The sequence below is a fragment of the Catharus ustulatus genome, chromosome 3 (genome assembly GCF_009819885.2).
Source record: "Catharus ustulatus isolate bCatUst1 chromosome 3, bCatUst1.pri.v2, whole genome shotgun sequence".
In the NCBI taxonomy this organism is placed as follows: domain Eukaryota; kingdom Metazoa; phylum Chordata; class Aves; order Passeriformes; family Turdidae; genus Catharus; species Catharus ustulatus.
The window spans coordinates 103,659,993-103,676,855 of record NC_046223.1 but is presented as its reverse complement, the minus strand read 5'-3'; the positions used below and the strand labels follow the sequence as shown (position 1 = coordinate 103,676,855).

General features: G+C 44.1%; 1 protein-coding gene across 1 annotated transcript; it reads right to left on the bottom strand.

Moving 5' to 3' along the window:
* Positions 1–9,942: 9,942 nt before the first annotated feature.
* On the bottom strand, positions 9,943–15,555 carry RRM2 (ribonucleotide reductase regulatory subunit M2). Its single transcript, XM_033055779.2, has 10 exons — positions 15,394–15,555; positions 15,241–15,318; positions 14,513–14,650; positions 14,289–14,405; positions 13,657–13,790; positions 12,883–12,977; positions 11,987–12,120; positions 11,520–11,624; positions 11,278–11,391; positions 9,943–10,885 (listed from the first exon to the last, which is right to left on the bottom strand). The coding sequence occupies exons 1-10, from the start codon at positions 15,520–15,522 to the stop codon at positions 10,733–10,735; spliced, it is 1,197 nt and encodes a 398-aa protein (XP_032911670.1). The 5' UTR covers positions 15,523–15,555; the 3' UTR covers positions 9,943–10,732.
* Positions 15,556–16,863: the final 1,308 nt, after the last annotated feature.

Here is a 16,863-nt window from a genome sequence, read left to right as displayed (position 1 = left end):
AATCCATTTACAAAACCCACAAGCTTCAAATGCATCAGGGAGATGATGTGATTCCAGCTGTGTAAAGCTGGAATTCATGGCACCAGATGTAAATGCCAAAAACAAGAGTTAATCCCCAAGATTGCCATTCATAAAAAGAAATGAGGCACCTTCCATCCCTCTGGAAGCTGTTGTCTGACACTGGCCAGATAAACTGCCCCTTCCCCTTCATCAGCTCTAAAGGGGTACTGGGTTTACCAGCCCAGACACAAATATCTTTGTCATAAGCAGGGAAACTTAAATGAAATCCCAGGATGTCTCACATATGGCACTTGCTTTTCATGCTACCACAGGCCTGCTCCATTGCCCAAGATGAATAAACTTCATTTAACAGTGATATTTAAAAATATGTATCTTCTGTACCATCCCAATGAAGTCTGAGGGCAGTGGCTTTATGTAATAATTAACAACTGTTTGGAAAATTATTCATTAAGTTTTAAGGGCAACATTATTTGTCATACTTGTCCTAATTGAGATCAACACCAAGGAAATGTGGCTGCCTTGTGGGAAATTACTCTTGCAGACAGTACAGGAAGCCTTCTGAAAAGTGAAGACATAGCAACAAGTGCCTGATTTTGAGAAAAGGTGTTTCAGATACTAGAGAGACTTGGAAGAGCTATCTTACGGACTTCCAAGAAAGACCAATCCACCCATTCAGGAATCTGTACCCACAGTATCATGCAGAGAGGCTGGACACACACTGAAACCCCAGCTAACACATACCATGGTACTCAGCACTGACTTGGTGCTTCCCCTCCTCTAATCCCATTCCAAGGCATCAGCATCATGAGCAGAGCTAACAAACCAAGTTTTAGCAACCTTCAGCTTTGTGAATGGAGCCACAACCCTGTAATACAAGACAAGGCTAATGATATTTTTTGGACACGTGGATCTGGGTAACACAAATGACTCTGTGATTCAGCTTAATTATAAACTTCCTGTTAGAAATATCAAGGTTCCTCTGATGGCACTGTCAATTGTTCTTCTGACTCATCCAGTTCTTCCTGTAACCTGGCAAAACAAAACCTTCTCTGACCCTTAAGGTATAAATAATTAAAGAAACCATTATTTTGAAAGAGTACCTGGCAATCCATAGTTGCTGGGACACCATAGTAACACACAGAGAGAATTACAACAGTCTGCTGAGGCACAGTGACTTTTATTACAATCTCCACTCCCTGAAAGACAGCCATAAAACACCCATTCATCCCTCATTTGGAAGAGGCACATTAACTCCCCACACCTTCATGCTTCCAGGAAGGTCAGATAGATCATCACTAGTCAAGGGGGAATCAGAAATCCACATATTCCAGACCAATCTTACAAGGTCAGTAGTTCAGAAAGTCTTGCTCATTTGAAACACAGGCTTGAACCTTCCTGCAAGTTAGTTTTACCTTAAAGCACAGAGTTAGAGACCCAGCAGGAAAAACTCAAGGGCACTACACCCGTTTCCATTTCAAAGCCTGACCCTTCCACATGAAAACAGGACCCTCATTCCCAGGTACAGGGGGGAAATATACTCATGGTAAACAGAAAGACAAGTCAGCCCACAGCAAAACAATTCTGAGCCTCTCTACCTCAGCAGAACCTCCAGCACAAAGCAAGAAGCAGCCTCCTCACCAGAGAGCTCTACAGGCTCCCAAAGTAAGAATGGCTTTTTTTAAAAAGCCATGTTTTTAACTTACCTCTTAGGAGGTCTTGAACATGATTTGCAAAGCCTCAGGACCAAGTGGGCTCCCACAGCACACAACAGAGCATCACCCCAGGCTCCTGGGAGGCATTAAGGCAGCAGTCAGTTAATTAGGGTAGGGTTTGCAAGAGCCTCCCAGCCTTCTCTCACAGACAATACGGAGTGGCAGCATTCACTTCATCAGGGGCAGGATCAAGTTATTTGTGGTTCACAGTAGCCCACTTCTTCCTCCTCGGGTTTTTGTCTCTCTTTGGCATAAACAACTTGAAAAGCCTGTGCAGCTAATTCTCAAGTCCTACACAGCTGTGAGACTTCCTTTCCAATCTCCCTTTGGTGAACTCTAAAATGCCACATGGGGCAATAACAACCCCCATAATAAACCCTCACTGGTATGACTTGAAGATCTATTTTTTCCATTACTCTATCTTCTATTTTATTTAAGAACTTCATTTTGGGAGGCAAAAAAGGCCTGATTTGCAAAGATGCTGTGAGTGAACAGGGAGCGGGGAACAGAGATGTACAACTCTTCTGAAAATCACATCTCACACTGTGAAACCAAACACCAAAAAATTACCAGCGAGAACTCCATTTTTAGCTATCCTGTGCCATCATATTCACCATTCTCCAGCAAACTTTCTGCCAAATATTTAGAGTGAGTCTCACAACCCCATGCTTTGTCAACAGAGCTCGGTGATTACCGAGAGCAGCTGCAGGCACAGCACCTGCAGCACTGCAGACAGCGTCGCTTCAGCCCGTTACCATGGCACTTCTAGGTGGATTCTGCCTGTTTGCATGTAGAGGAGGCAAGACAAACCTAGTATGCTTTTAATATGTGATAAGCAGGGCACAACTAATTCCTGAATAAAATGGCTTACAGGGCTCATCTAAGGGGAAAGTGAATTTTCACACCAGGCATTTGTGACAGCTCTGAAGTGTGCTTGCTGTTGGAGAGCTTTTCCTGGATGGGTGTTGGTGCAAGTCACAGTCAGAAGCAGGTGCTGCTGTGCCCAGGGGTGGTGAGGCTGCAGCAGGAAGAGCTGAGGTTGGACACCACACTGCAGCCAGCCCCATCCCCTGCCAACAGCCACATCCCAGCACCTTTGTGCTGGCAGCAGGAAGAACACAGGTTGAGTCCTCAAAGCCATCCAGGTAAACACCCCACAGGGAACCCCTGCACTTGTGCAGTTCAGGAGATGGAACATCTCAGTTTACAGCACAGCCCATTGAAAATTAATTTTAGATGAACTATCAGCACAACAATACATGGTTTTTTTGCCACAAGTCAGATGCATCCTCCCCTGGTTTAAGTATCACCTGGTGCTTTTGTTCAGCAGCAGAGGTTCAGGCCTAATAAACACACCTTTAACCCCTCAGCCTCAATTCACTATGTGATTACATCCAAATAATTATTCCTGGACTGACTGTACCCTGAGCTGAGAACCAATCTCAATTAGAGGATCTGTAGGACAGAACAAGAAACCGCTCTCTGCTCCCTTCTCTCCCCATTAAATCTACCTTTCTGCTTGGACTACCTTTATCTGCTGAAGGCTTCAAGGGGAGTCATGACCTTGATTTCTGAGGGAAGAAGTTAAGATTAAAGACATGAGGATCTCTTCCTACTGAGGGCACTTGGGACGGAACCCTAAGAAGTCCTTCTCTACAGGAACTATACTGCTTGTTTGCTATGGCTCCAGCACCCCAAAAAGAGCACAGCACAGTCCAGAAAGGTGAATTCACCCTGAGAGCACAAACAAAAGTCTGTCATTCACTAAAGTACATGACACATCTACAAGAAAGCCACTCCCATCCTCAGCTGTCGTGTTGCACGGTGAATTAACACATGTGATGCACTTCCATTTAGTCCCATGTCTGTGAGGTCACAAGAAAAGCACCCATGCTGCAGAACAGGCAGCTCCCCCCAAAATCCACAGCAGCCTGTACCCCATTGAAAAAACTAGTCTGCTATGAAATGCTGAGCAGAGCAGGATTTGCACATGCAATCTCTTGGACCATACTCGTGCTCACACAGGGAGGGAGAGCTCCCGCAGCCCAGCTCTCCCCAGGTGTGACAGACACCTGGCACTCCATAAACAGCCCGTGCTTGGCACTGTCACCTGAACTGCTGCAGCAGCTGTTGCTTTCTTTACCAAGGAGCCCCCCTGGTGACAGCCGCATGTACTGCTTGCCACAGGGAACGTGCTGCAGCACAAATTACTCCAAACTGAGAGAAATGAAAGAGAATACTTGAGGTAGCAGAGCAATGATGTGTGTGCAGGAGGCACAGGAGGGATGGCAGTCATGGGGACACCCTGGAGATCTCCATGTGTCATCCCAAGGGACACAGCTGCACCCTGCCAACCAGCCCCTGCCTGCTCCCCTCAGCACAACCTCTGGGACCAGTTTAGTGATGATTGGTTTTGGAAAGTCCTGTCCTAAAAGGCTTCCTAAACAAAACTACTCGTGGTGAACAGCTTTCCCTAAGCTACACCAAATTCCCTCCCTGGGGAACCTGCAAAGCTACACTTGAGTGTATAGGCATATTTAAATGTTTCTCAATCTGCTTTTGCATGTGTTATTTGGGGATATAAGTGGTGAAATCACATCTGCTTCTTGAATATCTACACAGCAATATTTAACATTTCATTTGAAATATTTTTGCTTTAATTAATTTAAATGCAACCCAGCCATCCAATTATTTCATATATAATCCTAGGAATTTAGAAGCTGCAAATGCAGCATGACAGTTAAACAATGGAATGGTGGCAAAATTAAAAACTTACTGTAAAATTAGCCTATTTAGCATAGTAAATAGCTTTCCAATTTGATAAGGGATAACCATTTTATGAAATGTGTATTAAAATAATCCTTTTAGGTTGCCCAACATTTGCCAGTCTTAATCCACACACTGCAATAAACCCAGATCAGAATAACTTTTCCAAAGTCTGTATATCCGTATATATTTATAGTATTATCAAGAGTAACCAGAATAGTTATATCAATAGAATGAGATGCAATTTTCACAAGCAGTAATTGAAAGAGCAAAGTTATTGCTAAGCCTCCGATAAACCTAGTGTGCTTTGCCTAAAGTTATTACCAAATCCAATATACACTTAATATGTCAATTTCTTTTATGAGTGAATCACATTTAGTCCTTCTTATAGCTGACATTGCATTTAAGTGAAATTACAGAAATTTACAGCCAGAACAGACACTAAACACTTGGCCCAGCCAATGTTTCCCTATCTTGAAATGTTCCTTTCTAATACACTCCTTACCTCAACCCTGGTCTTACCTTCACCCAACACCAGCAGAGTTCCCCTGCCAAGCCACTGCTGCTTGCTGAATGTCAACTTTTAAAGCAAGGAAGTGCAGGAGTTTTGTCATTTCTTTCTTGAGGTTCACCTTGAAAGTAAGAAGAGATAAATCATTCAATTAAATACCAAGAGATATGGAAATTCAACTGTCACTATAATCTTTGTTACTTATAGAACCAGGATTAAAGCAGGTGGCAACTCACGACTGCTGTTTGTGAACTGAATCAGAAGAATACATTTCAATGTCTCCCAGAGCAGAGATCCAGGGCTATGAAGGTGGAGATCCATTCTGAAACACTTAAACATACTTACTGCAAGCTCCTGGATCACATCAAACCAAAATTATTGCAGGAAGTGCTACAGCCACTACAAAAAACACTGCTGAAGCCAAATGCTTCATCTTGATTTTGAATCATATCAGGACTTTCCTTTTTGAGTACTGAGGAGACAAATGTTGACAAAATATTTTCATTTTAATGAGGCAACATCTTCCAGAGAGAAGCAGGGAAGCTTTGGCCAACACCAGTCAGAAAGCAGACTCACTGCACTCCCTGGCAGCAGAGCAGCCCACAAGGCTGCCAAAGGATGCTGGAAAACAGGCAGCCCAAGGTGTTTGCTGTTGCCTGCCCTGGATCTGCATGAGCTCACAAATGCCTCTGAGTTAGAACACTGGGTAACACCTTCAGGAGCACCTAGGAGCTGGATTCTGACAGCTGACTGAAAGGACAACAAAGGTAGGCAGCTCCCTACCTGAGAAGGATAGGAGAAAGACTGGCAATGTGGCTAAAGGTATCAGAAACAACCAGCAAAATATGAAATAAAATGCTGTGTAAATGCTGTGTAAATACTCATCTGCCAAAGATGCAGATATACTTAGATTGCAAGGACTAATTTGCCTAAATATTAGCCCATCTGCAAATAAACACCTGCAGACATCTTCCTCTGGGTCCAAATACCTCAGTCTTCATATAACTGGCTTCATTACCCCACCATTTGTTTGGATGGCATTAAGTCTTAGCTACCTGACAATCCATTTACTGGATCCTTGTTAAAATGAAAATAAAGCAAAAAAAAAAAAAAAAAAAAAACTTGATTCTCTGCTAGGGCAAATCCAGGGGGTGCAAGAATGACCCAAGCCGTTCCTGAGTATCTTGGCAGCACTTTGTAACAGGAGCAGCAGCACCCACACCCCCACTCCAAAAAGAACAGAAACACAGCTCAGCATTTTGGGTTTTTTTGCAAGATCAACACTGAAGATTTGGACACATAAGAACTGTGAACTCTCCCCTACTTTCAGCTAAGTCTTACAGTACTCAGACAACACAAATTACTTACCAGTGACAGGTAGCAGAAACTGGCCTGGGATGCCTTTTTTCCCAGTCTGCATCTCAGAAGCACTTGAGTTTATCCAGCACTGAGGTCTTCACCCTTGGGCCAAGAGAAAAACCTCAACATATCGTGCAAATGCTCCAAAGTGCTGTATGGACAAAGTGGTATCACCTGTGGCACAAACTAGATGCAATAAATAAGAGAAAAGCAGGAGTAATGTGCTTGAGAGAATTGCAAGAACATACATTCCACTAAGATATTTTTCTCTAGATATTTGAAGTTTAAAAAAAAAAAAAAACAGCTGATATTCCTTCTTTACCCAATCCATGGTCCCACATCTATTTCTAAGAGCAGATGGCCAAACACTACCATTTATCTGCTGATTAACGATATCAGTAAGATCTCATCACTGAGGAATGAGATATTCTCTAAAGGGATAAAGTTTTCCCCTCATTTCTCTGTAGGCGCAGGAAGCTGCAATATTAACATTATTTCAGCAATCCATTGGGCATAACTTGAAATGTAAAACCAGTGTCTGACACATATTAGACATTTTTCCCATTAGCCTAATCTTTCACCATTCTTCGTATAAGGATTGTTTTACCACAGAAACCAAGACTGTCTGTGGATCATAGGATCTCAGAAACAGTCCCAAGGGATGAAATCCTAACAAAGAACTGCAACCATCAGTAAACAGGATATGAGACTTAACTCTGTAGCTCTCAAACCTTTCCTGATGAAAGCATTTACTTCTCATAGTACATTGGGCACAAAAAGAGGGGCCAAAATTCCAAGAGGTAATCAACAGCTTAAAACAGGCTGTGAGAAATAGGTTTGGAATAAGAAAACTCCATTCACTCCCTCTTCTGCCAAGCAAAGTTTCTGATTCACTGGTGTGGAGGAAGTGGGACTATTGATGTGCCTTCAAATTCACAGGCTGACTGTGCCCTGTTGCAGGCACGAGCAGCTGAAATTGTTCTCTGACCTCTTCTGGGCAGATTCCTGTAATCACCCCAGGAAATTTGAGAAATCAGGGGATTTTCTACTTGTTACACTCTGATGCTGCAGTTACTTCCTGAGGACGAGGTTGACGTTAGGTTGCTTCTTACTCCTCCACATTGTCAAGATTTCAACGTTTGACATGTAACGTGAAATGAAAATGTGTTAATTAAGGAGTTATGAAAGCTTTCTTACTTGAACCTGTGTGTTTGGCTTTTACAAATTACAATAAAAAATGTAACAAGAAAAACTATGCTTGAGGCTACTCTTCTCCCATTTTATCCGCTGCTATTAAAAGCCATTAATTTTAACAGCGATAAAGAAACACAGGGGATAGCTTGGGATCTGTTATGGATGAATTTACCACCCACATTAGAGCAGTGCTGTTGCATCATCAAATACATCTAATTTTACTTACCCCTCAGTATTTTTTCCTCTACTAGCCTAATCACTTTACGCTTTTCTGTGGTAATTGCAGACAGACTACCAGACAGCAATTCCAAATCACACACAAATAAAAACATCTGCACTTTCACCACTTCAAAGCTCTCCTAATTCTCCAAACTCCATTTTAAAATATATTCCAAAGGACCATTTAAATTTTCATTACAATTTATTTGGGGGATTATTAGTTTATTTTTTTTTAAAGAAATAAGAGACTTATCTCCTCAATTCTTAAGCAGATCAAGCATCCCAACAACCGGTATCGCAGTCAAATTGGAAAGTAATCCATTTTCAGTAAACAAGTGTTTCATCAAGATTTGGGAATAATCTGTCCAAACTAAGCAACAGCAAAACATTTCAATCCTTGTGAGAACAGAATTAGAATAGGTGGGATCAGATGCAGAGCTTTTCTCCAGTCTGTACAGGAAAAATTGGCTTGCATTGCAGCAGGTACATATACCAAACCCAAGCATTTAGAAATCAGCAGCATGAATAAGATAAACAGCAGCCACAGCAAGCCTTGTTCTCCTGTTGAATGACTCCTAATTCCTCTCTAATCTGTCTCTAATGGTGCACAACTACAGTATCTATTACCCCATAAGAGGGATGCTTGGCTAAAAGGAACATTCTTCCTACCTCCCATTATAACTGATTACTTGGCCATCATATCCATTCCGAGCAGTCCTCCTGTATTATGTTGAAATAGTTCCAGTTCCTATTTCCCAGGATTGCAGACAGCAGATTAAATCTTTCTTCCCTAATTGTTTGCATATTGATCCTTGGCACATAGCAAGAATCAAATGGGAAGAGATGGCTCTAATACAGGTAGACCCTGCTCATAGATCAGAAGTTTTACCCTTTTTCTACATCATCTAAGTATATAAATTAACAGATTTGAATATAAATTGAATGCTGCTAAATCATACTCAGGTCCAAACTAATCTTAGTATTTTATTACTGCCGCTTTTGTGCTCTAGACAATACAGCCTTAACACTCTGACTTCTGATGCTTTTATCACTTAATTTGATCAAAGCTTTGACTGCTGAGAGAAGCCAAGAAAAAGCACAAAGCCTAATTTACTGAGAAGGAAATGCTGGTATTTAGGCAGAAACAAGCATTAAATTCCAGTGCTTCAAAATAATGTGTCTGGCTGTCCAATTTAGCACATCCCTATTCCAGTTGCTAATACATTATTCTCAGGCCACTGCAATCACTGACCTGTTAGCAGCATCAGCGCTGCCAGGCCTTCATTAGAGTTGTCAGTTAACAGCCCTCCATCTTGAATTGGACTTTGGAGATTAGGATTTTTTTAAGTATTTATTGGAATTTTCTCCCTAGGATAGCCTTGTGCATCCTGCTAGCTTCAGACTCGGGAAGAGCAGGCACACAGCAGCTCCTTCAGTGCAATCAAGAGCAAAGGAGCAAAAACCAGCCAGCCAGTTAATTTTATACCAAGGCAGCATCTCAGAGAAGCACCACAATTACCGTGCTTTAAGAGAGGGAGCACTTGAGCAGCAAGAAGCAAATGCCACTGTTCTTTCCTGTGAAGGAAAAGGTTTTGAGTTCAAAAAGCTTATTCACTTTAACTATTGCTGGAGGAAAGAAAGGCTTGCAGAACATTCCTAGCTGGATATTAGACTAAATAATGGATAAACTCCTTTTGTACAGCAAGGCAGTAGCCATTTTCAGTCTATCCCACTGTCATTTCATCTCACTGCAGATCATTTCCAGGAACTCTGAGACCAGAGGCATTCCCTCACAGACCACACACCTTACATCAGTTCTATAAAAAATACTAATTTTTACTGCTCTGTTTGGTGTGGAATGATCATGGTGTAGTGTAAACATTTTTTTTCCACTACTTTTATGTATCAAAACTAAGACTTAACTGGTATGATGCAAAGCTCAGAATACTGCACCAGCCTGAATTAGTTGAATTCACTCTGAAACATCATCTGTTTACTGCAGTCAGTCTGAAAGTCAGAGCTCAGCACAACAATTTCATCTATCAACCACGTGACTAAGAAGCTATTTCCTGAAGACCTTGCATTTCCTCAGAATAACTATAATTCAAAAGGAAATCAGCATACAACTCTGCCCATTGGAGCACTGAAGCCAGTACAACACTGGGTCCAACCAGCTCTTTATTACATGAAATACTCTTCCCAGGTTTTAAAAAAAAAAAGCAATCAAGTCCACAAGCCAGCTGCATCTTATTTTTCAGTACCCAGAATATCCAATTTAGTTCTTTACCTTTCATACCAAGTTTCTTCCTGTTCTTTGATATATTTTAATATGAATAGTTTAATTCACAGCACCATTTTTAAATTACATACCCAGAAAGAGGCACAAGTCAAAAAAAGATTAGGCTGCAAAAGATTTTGATATGCATTTTACTGTTGTTGAATATTACAATACAGTTGTTTATTTTAAACGTTAAAGTGCCAGGTTTATGTACAAACTATTAAAATAGTAAAAATGGTAAACTTAAAATCTGCTTAAAAAGCAGTGAGGTTATCATGTAGTTGCCACCAGTTTTCTACAGACTATTCAACAAAAATTTACAACTGAAATTTAACTGTTCCCTCTGTTTATGGCGAGAACAGCAGAAGCCAGGGGTCAGTGCCCACCACCTCCCACCTTGCAGAAAGAAGTACCTGTATCTTTCATGGAGTGGAATAACATGCTGTAAGATACACCTGAGCATCCTATGTATTAACACCATTGGTAAAATCTAATAATTAAAAGGGGGTTTTCTGCTGGAGCTACACCAGCCTTCTAAAGTATACTGACACCACCACACTTCACAAGAGTGGGATTTCAGTACAGGTATCAAGTCACACCGTGACTCAGCACACTGAGTGTTTCCCTGTAAACAGGGCGGGATGCACATTAATGCACACAGTCCCAGGTCACTCAAAATTCCGCATCCAGGGTGAAAGAGTTGTCCGTGGGCTTCGACATGACTCCCATCCTCTGATATTCACCTACTCGCTTCTCAAAGAAATTTGTCTTGCCTTCTAGAGAGATGTTTTCCATGAAGTCAAAAGGATTCTCTGCTTTGTATATCTGAAATACACAGGCAATTCTACAGTCACTGCAGGTGCTCACATTTTGCGCATGATAGAGTATTAGAGATCAGTTGGAAGGAGCCTAACAGCAGCATCAGCAGGCTTACTATGTAGTGAACAGAAATCTCTGCCCCAAGCCTTCCCTACTCTATTTGTTCCTGCCTTCCATTAGCTGCAGCAAACTGAAGCACAGCTACTAATACAGCTTTTTCCATAGCATCCTTTTCCTCTTTCTTCTGTGGGTCTCCGAACAGAATGTAGCAGCAGAACTGCTAAATCATTTTACAAGTTAAAACAATATTGCTGCAGCCAATTTAGGATTTGGATTTCTGAAGGAAATTATAATGTTATCTTTTCCCCATGATGTATTCAGTATTATTAGAGCCTTACCTTGTTAAATCCCAGTTCCAACATAAGCCGGTCTGCCACAAACTCAATATACTGTTTCATTAAAGTGCAGTTCATGCCAATCAGCTTTACAGGCAGTGCCTCTGTCAAGAATTCCTGCAGATTAACAAACATTTTATGTAGAGAAACTGGTATTCACTATCTATCATCTAGGTTAGTTTCATGCCCAACAGCTCCCCAGCTTTGATTGCAATGAAGTTCCTAAACAAGAGGCAGATATTTACCTGTTCTATGAGAACAGCATTCATGATGATTTCCTTTACTCTCTCCTCTGATGGTTTGTGTATCAAGTGCTTGAACATGAGGCAAGCAAAATCACAGTGCAAACCCTGGAAAAATTTCAGAAAATTATTTCAATAACTCTGTGGTCTTTTAAATCAGTGTTAGTGGCATCATCTTTGCCACCAACTTTCTGCTCACCAGAAGGCATCACGAGCAAGTTCTGCCAGTGCAAGGCACAGCAGCTGCAAGCATTGGTGAGAACCCTCCAACTACTTTGGAGGAAGTGAAATGCTAAATTCATTCATACACTTCTACAAGATCCACAGTGACACATGTTTACACACTTTAGTGAGCCTCACAGTCTGCCTGTTTCTAAATATACTCCTTAAAATATAGGTTCCAATTGAGCATCATTACTTTGAGCTACTGTGGCACATTACCATCTTAACTGCTAGAATTTGAGTCATACCTCATCTCTACTGATGAGTTCATTAGAAAAAGTGAGTCCAGGCATTAATCCTCTTTTCTTCAGCCAAAAAATTGATGCAAAAGAGCCAGAAAAGAAGATTCCTTCCACAGCTGCAAAAGCTACTACACGTTCTCCTGTTAAGAGAAGATGGATATTACTATCACACAGAAAACTTATCAGGATTGATACACAAGAGTTGCAAACTACATCCTGTAAAGCAAAAAAAGTTGTTTCTGCCCAAGTGTACTACAGACTGTGCTTGAAAATTATTACAGATTTCTGATCATTAAACAAAACACACATGGTAGGAAGTATGAACTAATCAGAGTAGCTGCTAAGCAGCTGAAGCCAAGGCTCCTTCCCCCTGGGTCAACCCTCAATATTACCCTTTTTCAGATGGCTCACTGAAAAGAGCAGTCATTTTGGCAGCTGACTTAAGTCAGTGTCTGCTCATCTATGGCCATGAAAAATGTTTCAATACTAGTGAAATAATGATCTGTACCATCTCACCTTTGAAGCAAGACACATGGAACCACCAAAGCAGAGGAGCTACAGTGTCCAACCAGACATGTCTACTGGCTACAGATGGCCATGACATGTCCTGACATGTGGCAGCAATTTACAGTTTGATCATAGTCAGGCATGTGATGATTGGCACATGACCTTATTATTCATGATGTCAGCAACTTGAAAAAGATTTCCTGTCAGTAGCTTATTTGAAGATGAAAATTATTTTCTTCAGATTTGGAATTGCACCAGTTTCTTATACTGGAGAGCATGCACCATGCACCCTCCCTTGGCAGCAATAATCCCTGTTAACTGTGAAGTCTGGAGAAATGGTGGATCCTCTATCTTTAGGAGAGCAATTTCACTTTGTTTCCAATAGATCTACTCACCATATGTTGCTTTCTTGTCCCCAATCCAGCACATGGCCCAATCTGCCTTCTTTTTAACACATGGTAACGTTTCAATAGCGTTGAAGAGAAATTCCCTGAGGAAGATAAACTCTTTAGGATAAGACATCAGCATAACCAGCAGAATAAAGATTCACTGCCATAAACACCCTTGATCACTTCACATGCTCTGCACCCTCATCCTGGTAATTGTCCTTTCCCCTCTTCCCTAGCACCAATCTAGCTCCATTTGTTCCAACCAACTACTTTTTCCTTCACATACCCATCACAACACCTGCTCACATGAATTCCCATTACAATATCAAGGGGAGAACTGTTTCACCAAGTGTACTTGAACAAGGCTGTCAAAACTAGAGATTAACCAGGATCCACTTCACTGTATGAAGGCATCACACCTCTCAAGTGATTAGCTCTTGCTAGAATTGAGCATCTCAGAGCAGAAATGACACAGCAAGCTTTTTAAGTAGCAGTAAAACTGACTTAATGTACTCCCCTTATTTGACTTCTCCACCTTTTACATTGTATAATTCCTTTATGTCAGTACTGAGTGATTTCAGTTTCACTCTTAATGTAAGCAAGGTCTTAGACCTCAGAGGAAAAAATATATTGTGAAGTAAAACTACTCTTAAACAGCAGTGGCTTTTTATATAAATCTATGTTACATGCCAAAATTAGCCTGATAGAGAACTGACATGCATTAGCTAAATTCTGAATATTTACTGATTTTTTAACTTTTCATCATTAAGCAATACAAACCTCTCCTTGGAATCCTTGATGTAGGTGTCAATAAGAAGACTGTACATCTCTGAATGTATGTTTTCCATGGCAATCTGGAAGCCATAGAAACAACGAGCTTCTGTGATTTGTACTTCTTGACTGAACCGCTCCACCTAGAGGAAATAAAGAAGCATTTGCAAAAGTGTTTGTGATTCGGAGGTTAGAGGCATAAACGCTGTATTGGTCAGCCCACAAAATCTTCGGATTAATTCCAGAGATGTGGATTACTAACAGCAAGCAATACACAAACCCACAACCCCTCAGAATTTCAAGTCAGAAAGCATTCTTGGGCACCATGGGAAAACGTCTCAGTTTTACTTATGCTCCGTTAGTAAGAGCACAGACGGTAGAAGCAGAACAGGGGCTGTGAAACAGCCAAGTATTACTGTAGGGCAGCACTCAGGGCCCAATGGAGAGCGGGCAAAGTTGGAGATTAGAAAACCCAACTCCAATTCATTAACACAGAACTGCCCTCCCTATGAGTTCTAATGCTGTAACGCTCCATGATCCAGCAAACCAGCTGGATCAGCCGCAGCAAGCCCACCGAACATGTGAGTTACCTGTTTATCTACCCAAAGTGGTATTTCTGTGGTGACTTTCCACACACTCACCAAATTCTCGTTGACAATGCCATCACTGGCAGCAAAGAAGGCGAGGACATGAGAAATGAAGTACTTCTCCTCAGGCTTCAGGGACTCCCAGTGCTGGAGGTCTTTGGAAAGGTCCACCTAAAACAATTGCACAATAAATTAAATAAGAAAGGGGTGCTGCGGTGGGAGGCACCGGGGCCGGCTCGGGCCCCGCCCCAGGAGGGACCGTGGCCGCCCCCTCTCACCTCCTCCGCCGTCCAGAAGGAGGCCTCGGCCTTCTTGTACATCTGCCAGATGTCGTGGTACTGGATGGGGAAGATGACGAACCGGCGGGGGTTCTCCCGCAGCAGCGGCTCCTCCTCCTCCTCCACGCCCCGCGGCACCTGGAATGGCGGGAGAAGGGCTCGGGCCGGGATCCGGGGAGACTGAGGGGCGGCAGCTCGGGGGAGACCCCGAGAGGGAGAGGGGCTGGGCAGGGAGGACAGAACCCCGAGGGAGAAGGGCCCGGGAGAGTGGAGAGATCCCCCTGAGGGAGAAGGGCCCAGCATGGTGGAGAGACTTTCCCCCTGAGGGAGAGGGCCCGGGAGAGTGGAGATACGCCCCCGTGAGGGAGAGGGGCCCGACATGGCGGAGAGACTTTCCCCCTGAGGGAGAGGGGCCCGGTATGGCAGAGAGACTCCCCCCCGAGGGAGAAGGGCCCGGGAGAGTGGAGAGATCCCCCCTGAGAGAGGGGAGCCCGGTATGGCGGAGAGACCCCGCCTGAGGGAGAGGTGCCCGGGAGAGTGGAGGGATCCCCCCTGAGGGAGAGGGGCCGGGGCGGGCTGTGGTGCTGCAGTGACCGGCGGGGACGAGCGGGCTCGGTCGGGGCTGAAACGAGAGAGTACCGATAGGAAGAGAAGAGCGGAGCGGGGATTGCAGGACCCTCTGGGAAATAGGACAAGGACAGGCGCGGTTCCCGGCGTTCTACACTCACCCGATTGCCGTCGCCCTCCTGGAAGATCTTGCGGGCCGTCTTGCTGGCCAGGACACGGGCGCTGCTGAGCGCGGGGGGCTGCGGGGAGAGAGGGGCAGGGTGAGCGCGATGCGGCGCTGCCGGGCAGAGGGTGGGGGGCGGGCGGGCGCTCACCGTGTTCTCCTTGTCGCTCAGCGCCAGGCCTCTTATGGGTGACAGACTCTTCATAGGAGACTGGCTCTTCTTGGGCGACAGCCGGGACTGGTCGGCGAGGGCGGCGAGCGGGACGCGGGAGGACAGCATGGCTGGAACTGCAGCAGCGGCGGGAGAAGCAGCAGCACGGGATGAGCGGCAGTGAATGGAAGTTCCCGCGCTGGCGCTTTATATCCGCTTCGAAGTTGGCGCCAGAACGGGCGGCTGGCCACTCACAGCCCTCGCCACGCCCACCGCCGCCCGCCCCCGCGCTCCCATTGGCTGGCACGGCGGGCGGGGCCCCGCCCCCCATTGTGGCGGCGGCGGCGGGAGGAAGAGCCCCGCCCTTGGCTTTGGCGCCAGCGGCGCGCGGAGAAGGCGGGAGAGCACGGCCGGTCCCGCCCCGCTCCCGCAGAGAGCCCCGAGTGCGGGGCCTGCAGCTCGGCCCTGTTTGGGAAAGGGTCGGCTGCGAGGGAAAAGCTCAAAACTCGTTTCTAGAAATGCCACTTTGCCTTGCTTCCCCTTGTCTGTTCTGGTCCCTCCTACTTACTCATTCATTTTCACTTTCAACGCTGATCCCTGAATTTGGATAGAGATTCCAGGTGCCTGCATTTGGAGGCAGAAATTGGCTTCCTGGAGAAATTGACTCTGTGTGCCACCCGATTTCACGTGTTGTAAACAAATACCACAAGGTAAAGGAAAACACATGTATGAAGAGGATGAGAATATTCATAATTTTTAAAAGTCAGCTTTTATTTTTTGTTAATTAAATTACAACATCGTTTTCCCCATCCAATTCCACAAGGGATCTGCTTCTGTCAGCTACAAATGTTTTCCATGAAGTAGTTTAATGAAACCAGGAGCTCCACGAGATTTGGAAGCTCTTCAGTCTCATGGGATGCAGAATAGCCTGCACTGGTCCCTGTCACCTGAGCATGTTCATAGGGATGGTGAGTTACATGGCCCAGCACTGCTGCTGTGCTTGGCTGGAGAAGAGGCAGGCAGAGCAGGAGAGCAGCAGAACTATATAACGGTACTATGTTAAATTTACTGCTATGGATTTGGAAGCAAAACAAAAGTACTCCCCTCCAGCACCTCCTCTGACACTGAAACTTCAAGTTGATTATTCATTTTAGCAGGTCAGTGTCAAATTCACAATTTTGGCTCTGAGGTCTCCTCAGCTGGGATGTTATCAGAAACAGCCAGCAGAGACATTAGGCTTGTGTTTTTTCTTGGTCCTATTTAGGACAGCAGACTGCAGACACCCACCCAGATCTTCTGTGTGACTTTCTGACCTAAATATGCATGCCAATATACAAACCTAAATATACATCTCCATCCCAGGAAAGTGAGCACCTCAAAACCCCATCCTAGCAGGCAACCTGGACAAGCACAAACATGCTCCTGCTCCGTCCCAGGAAGCTGGTCCTAGAGGCAGGAGTACTGGGCATC

Coding starts and splice junctions, on each gene's coding strand:
- RRM2 (XM_033055779.2), bottom strand. CDS start 15,522: ATGCTGTCCTCCCGCGTCCCGCTCGCCGCCCTCGCCGACCAGTCCCGG. Junction 13,791..14,288: donor GCATTGTCAACGAGAATTTG/GTGAGTGTGTGG, acceptor TATTTCCTCTAG/GTGGAGCGGTTCAGTCAAGA. Junction 12,121..12,882: donor GGACAAGAAAGCAACATATG/GTGAGTAGATCT, acceptor TTCTCTTAACAG/GAGAACGTGTAGTAGCTTTT.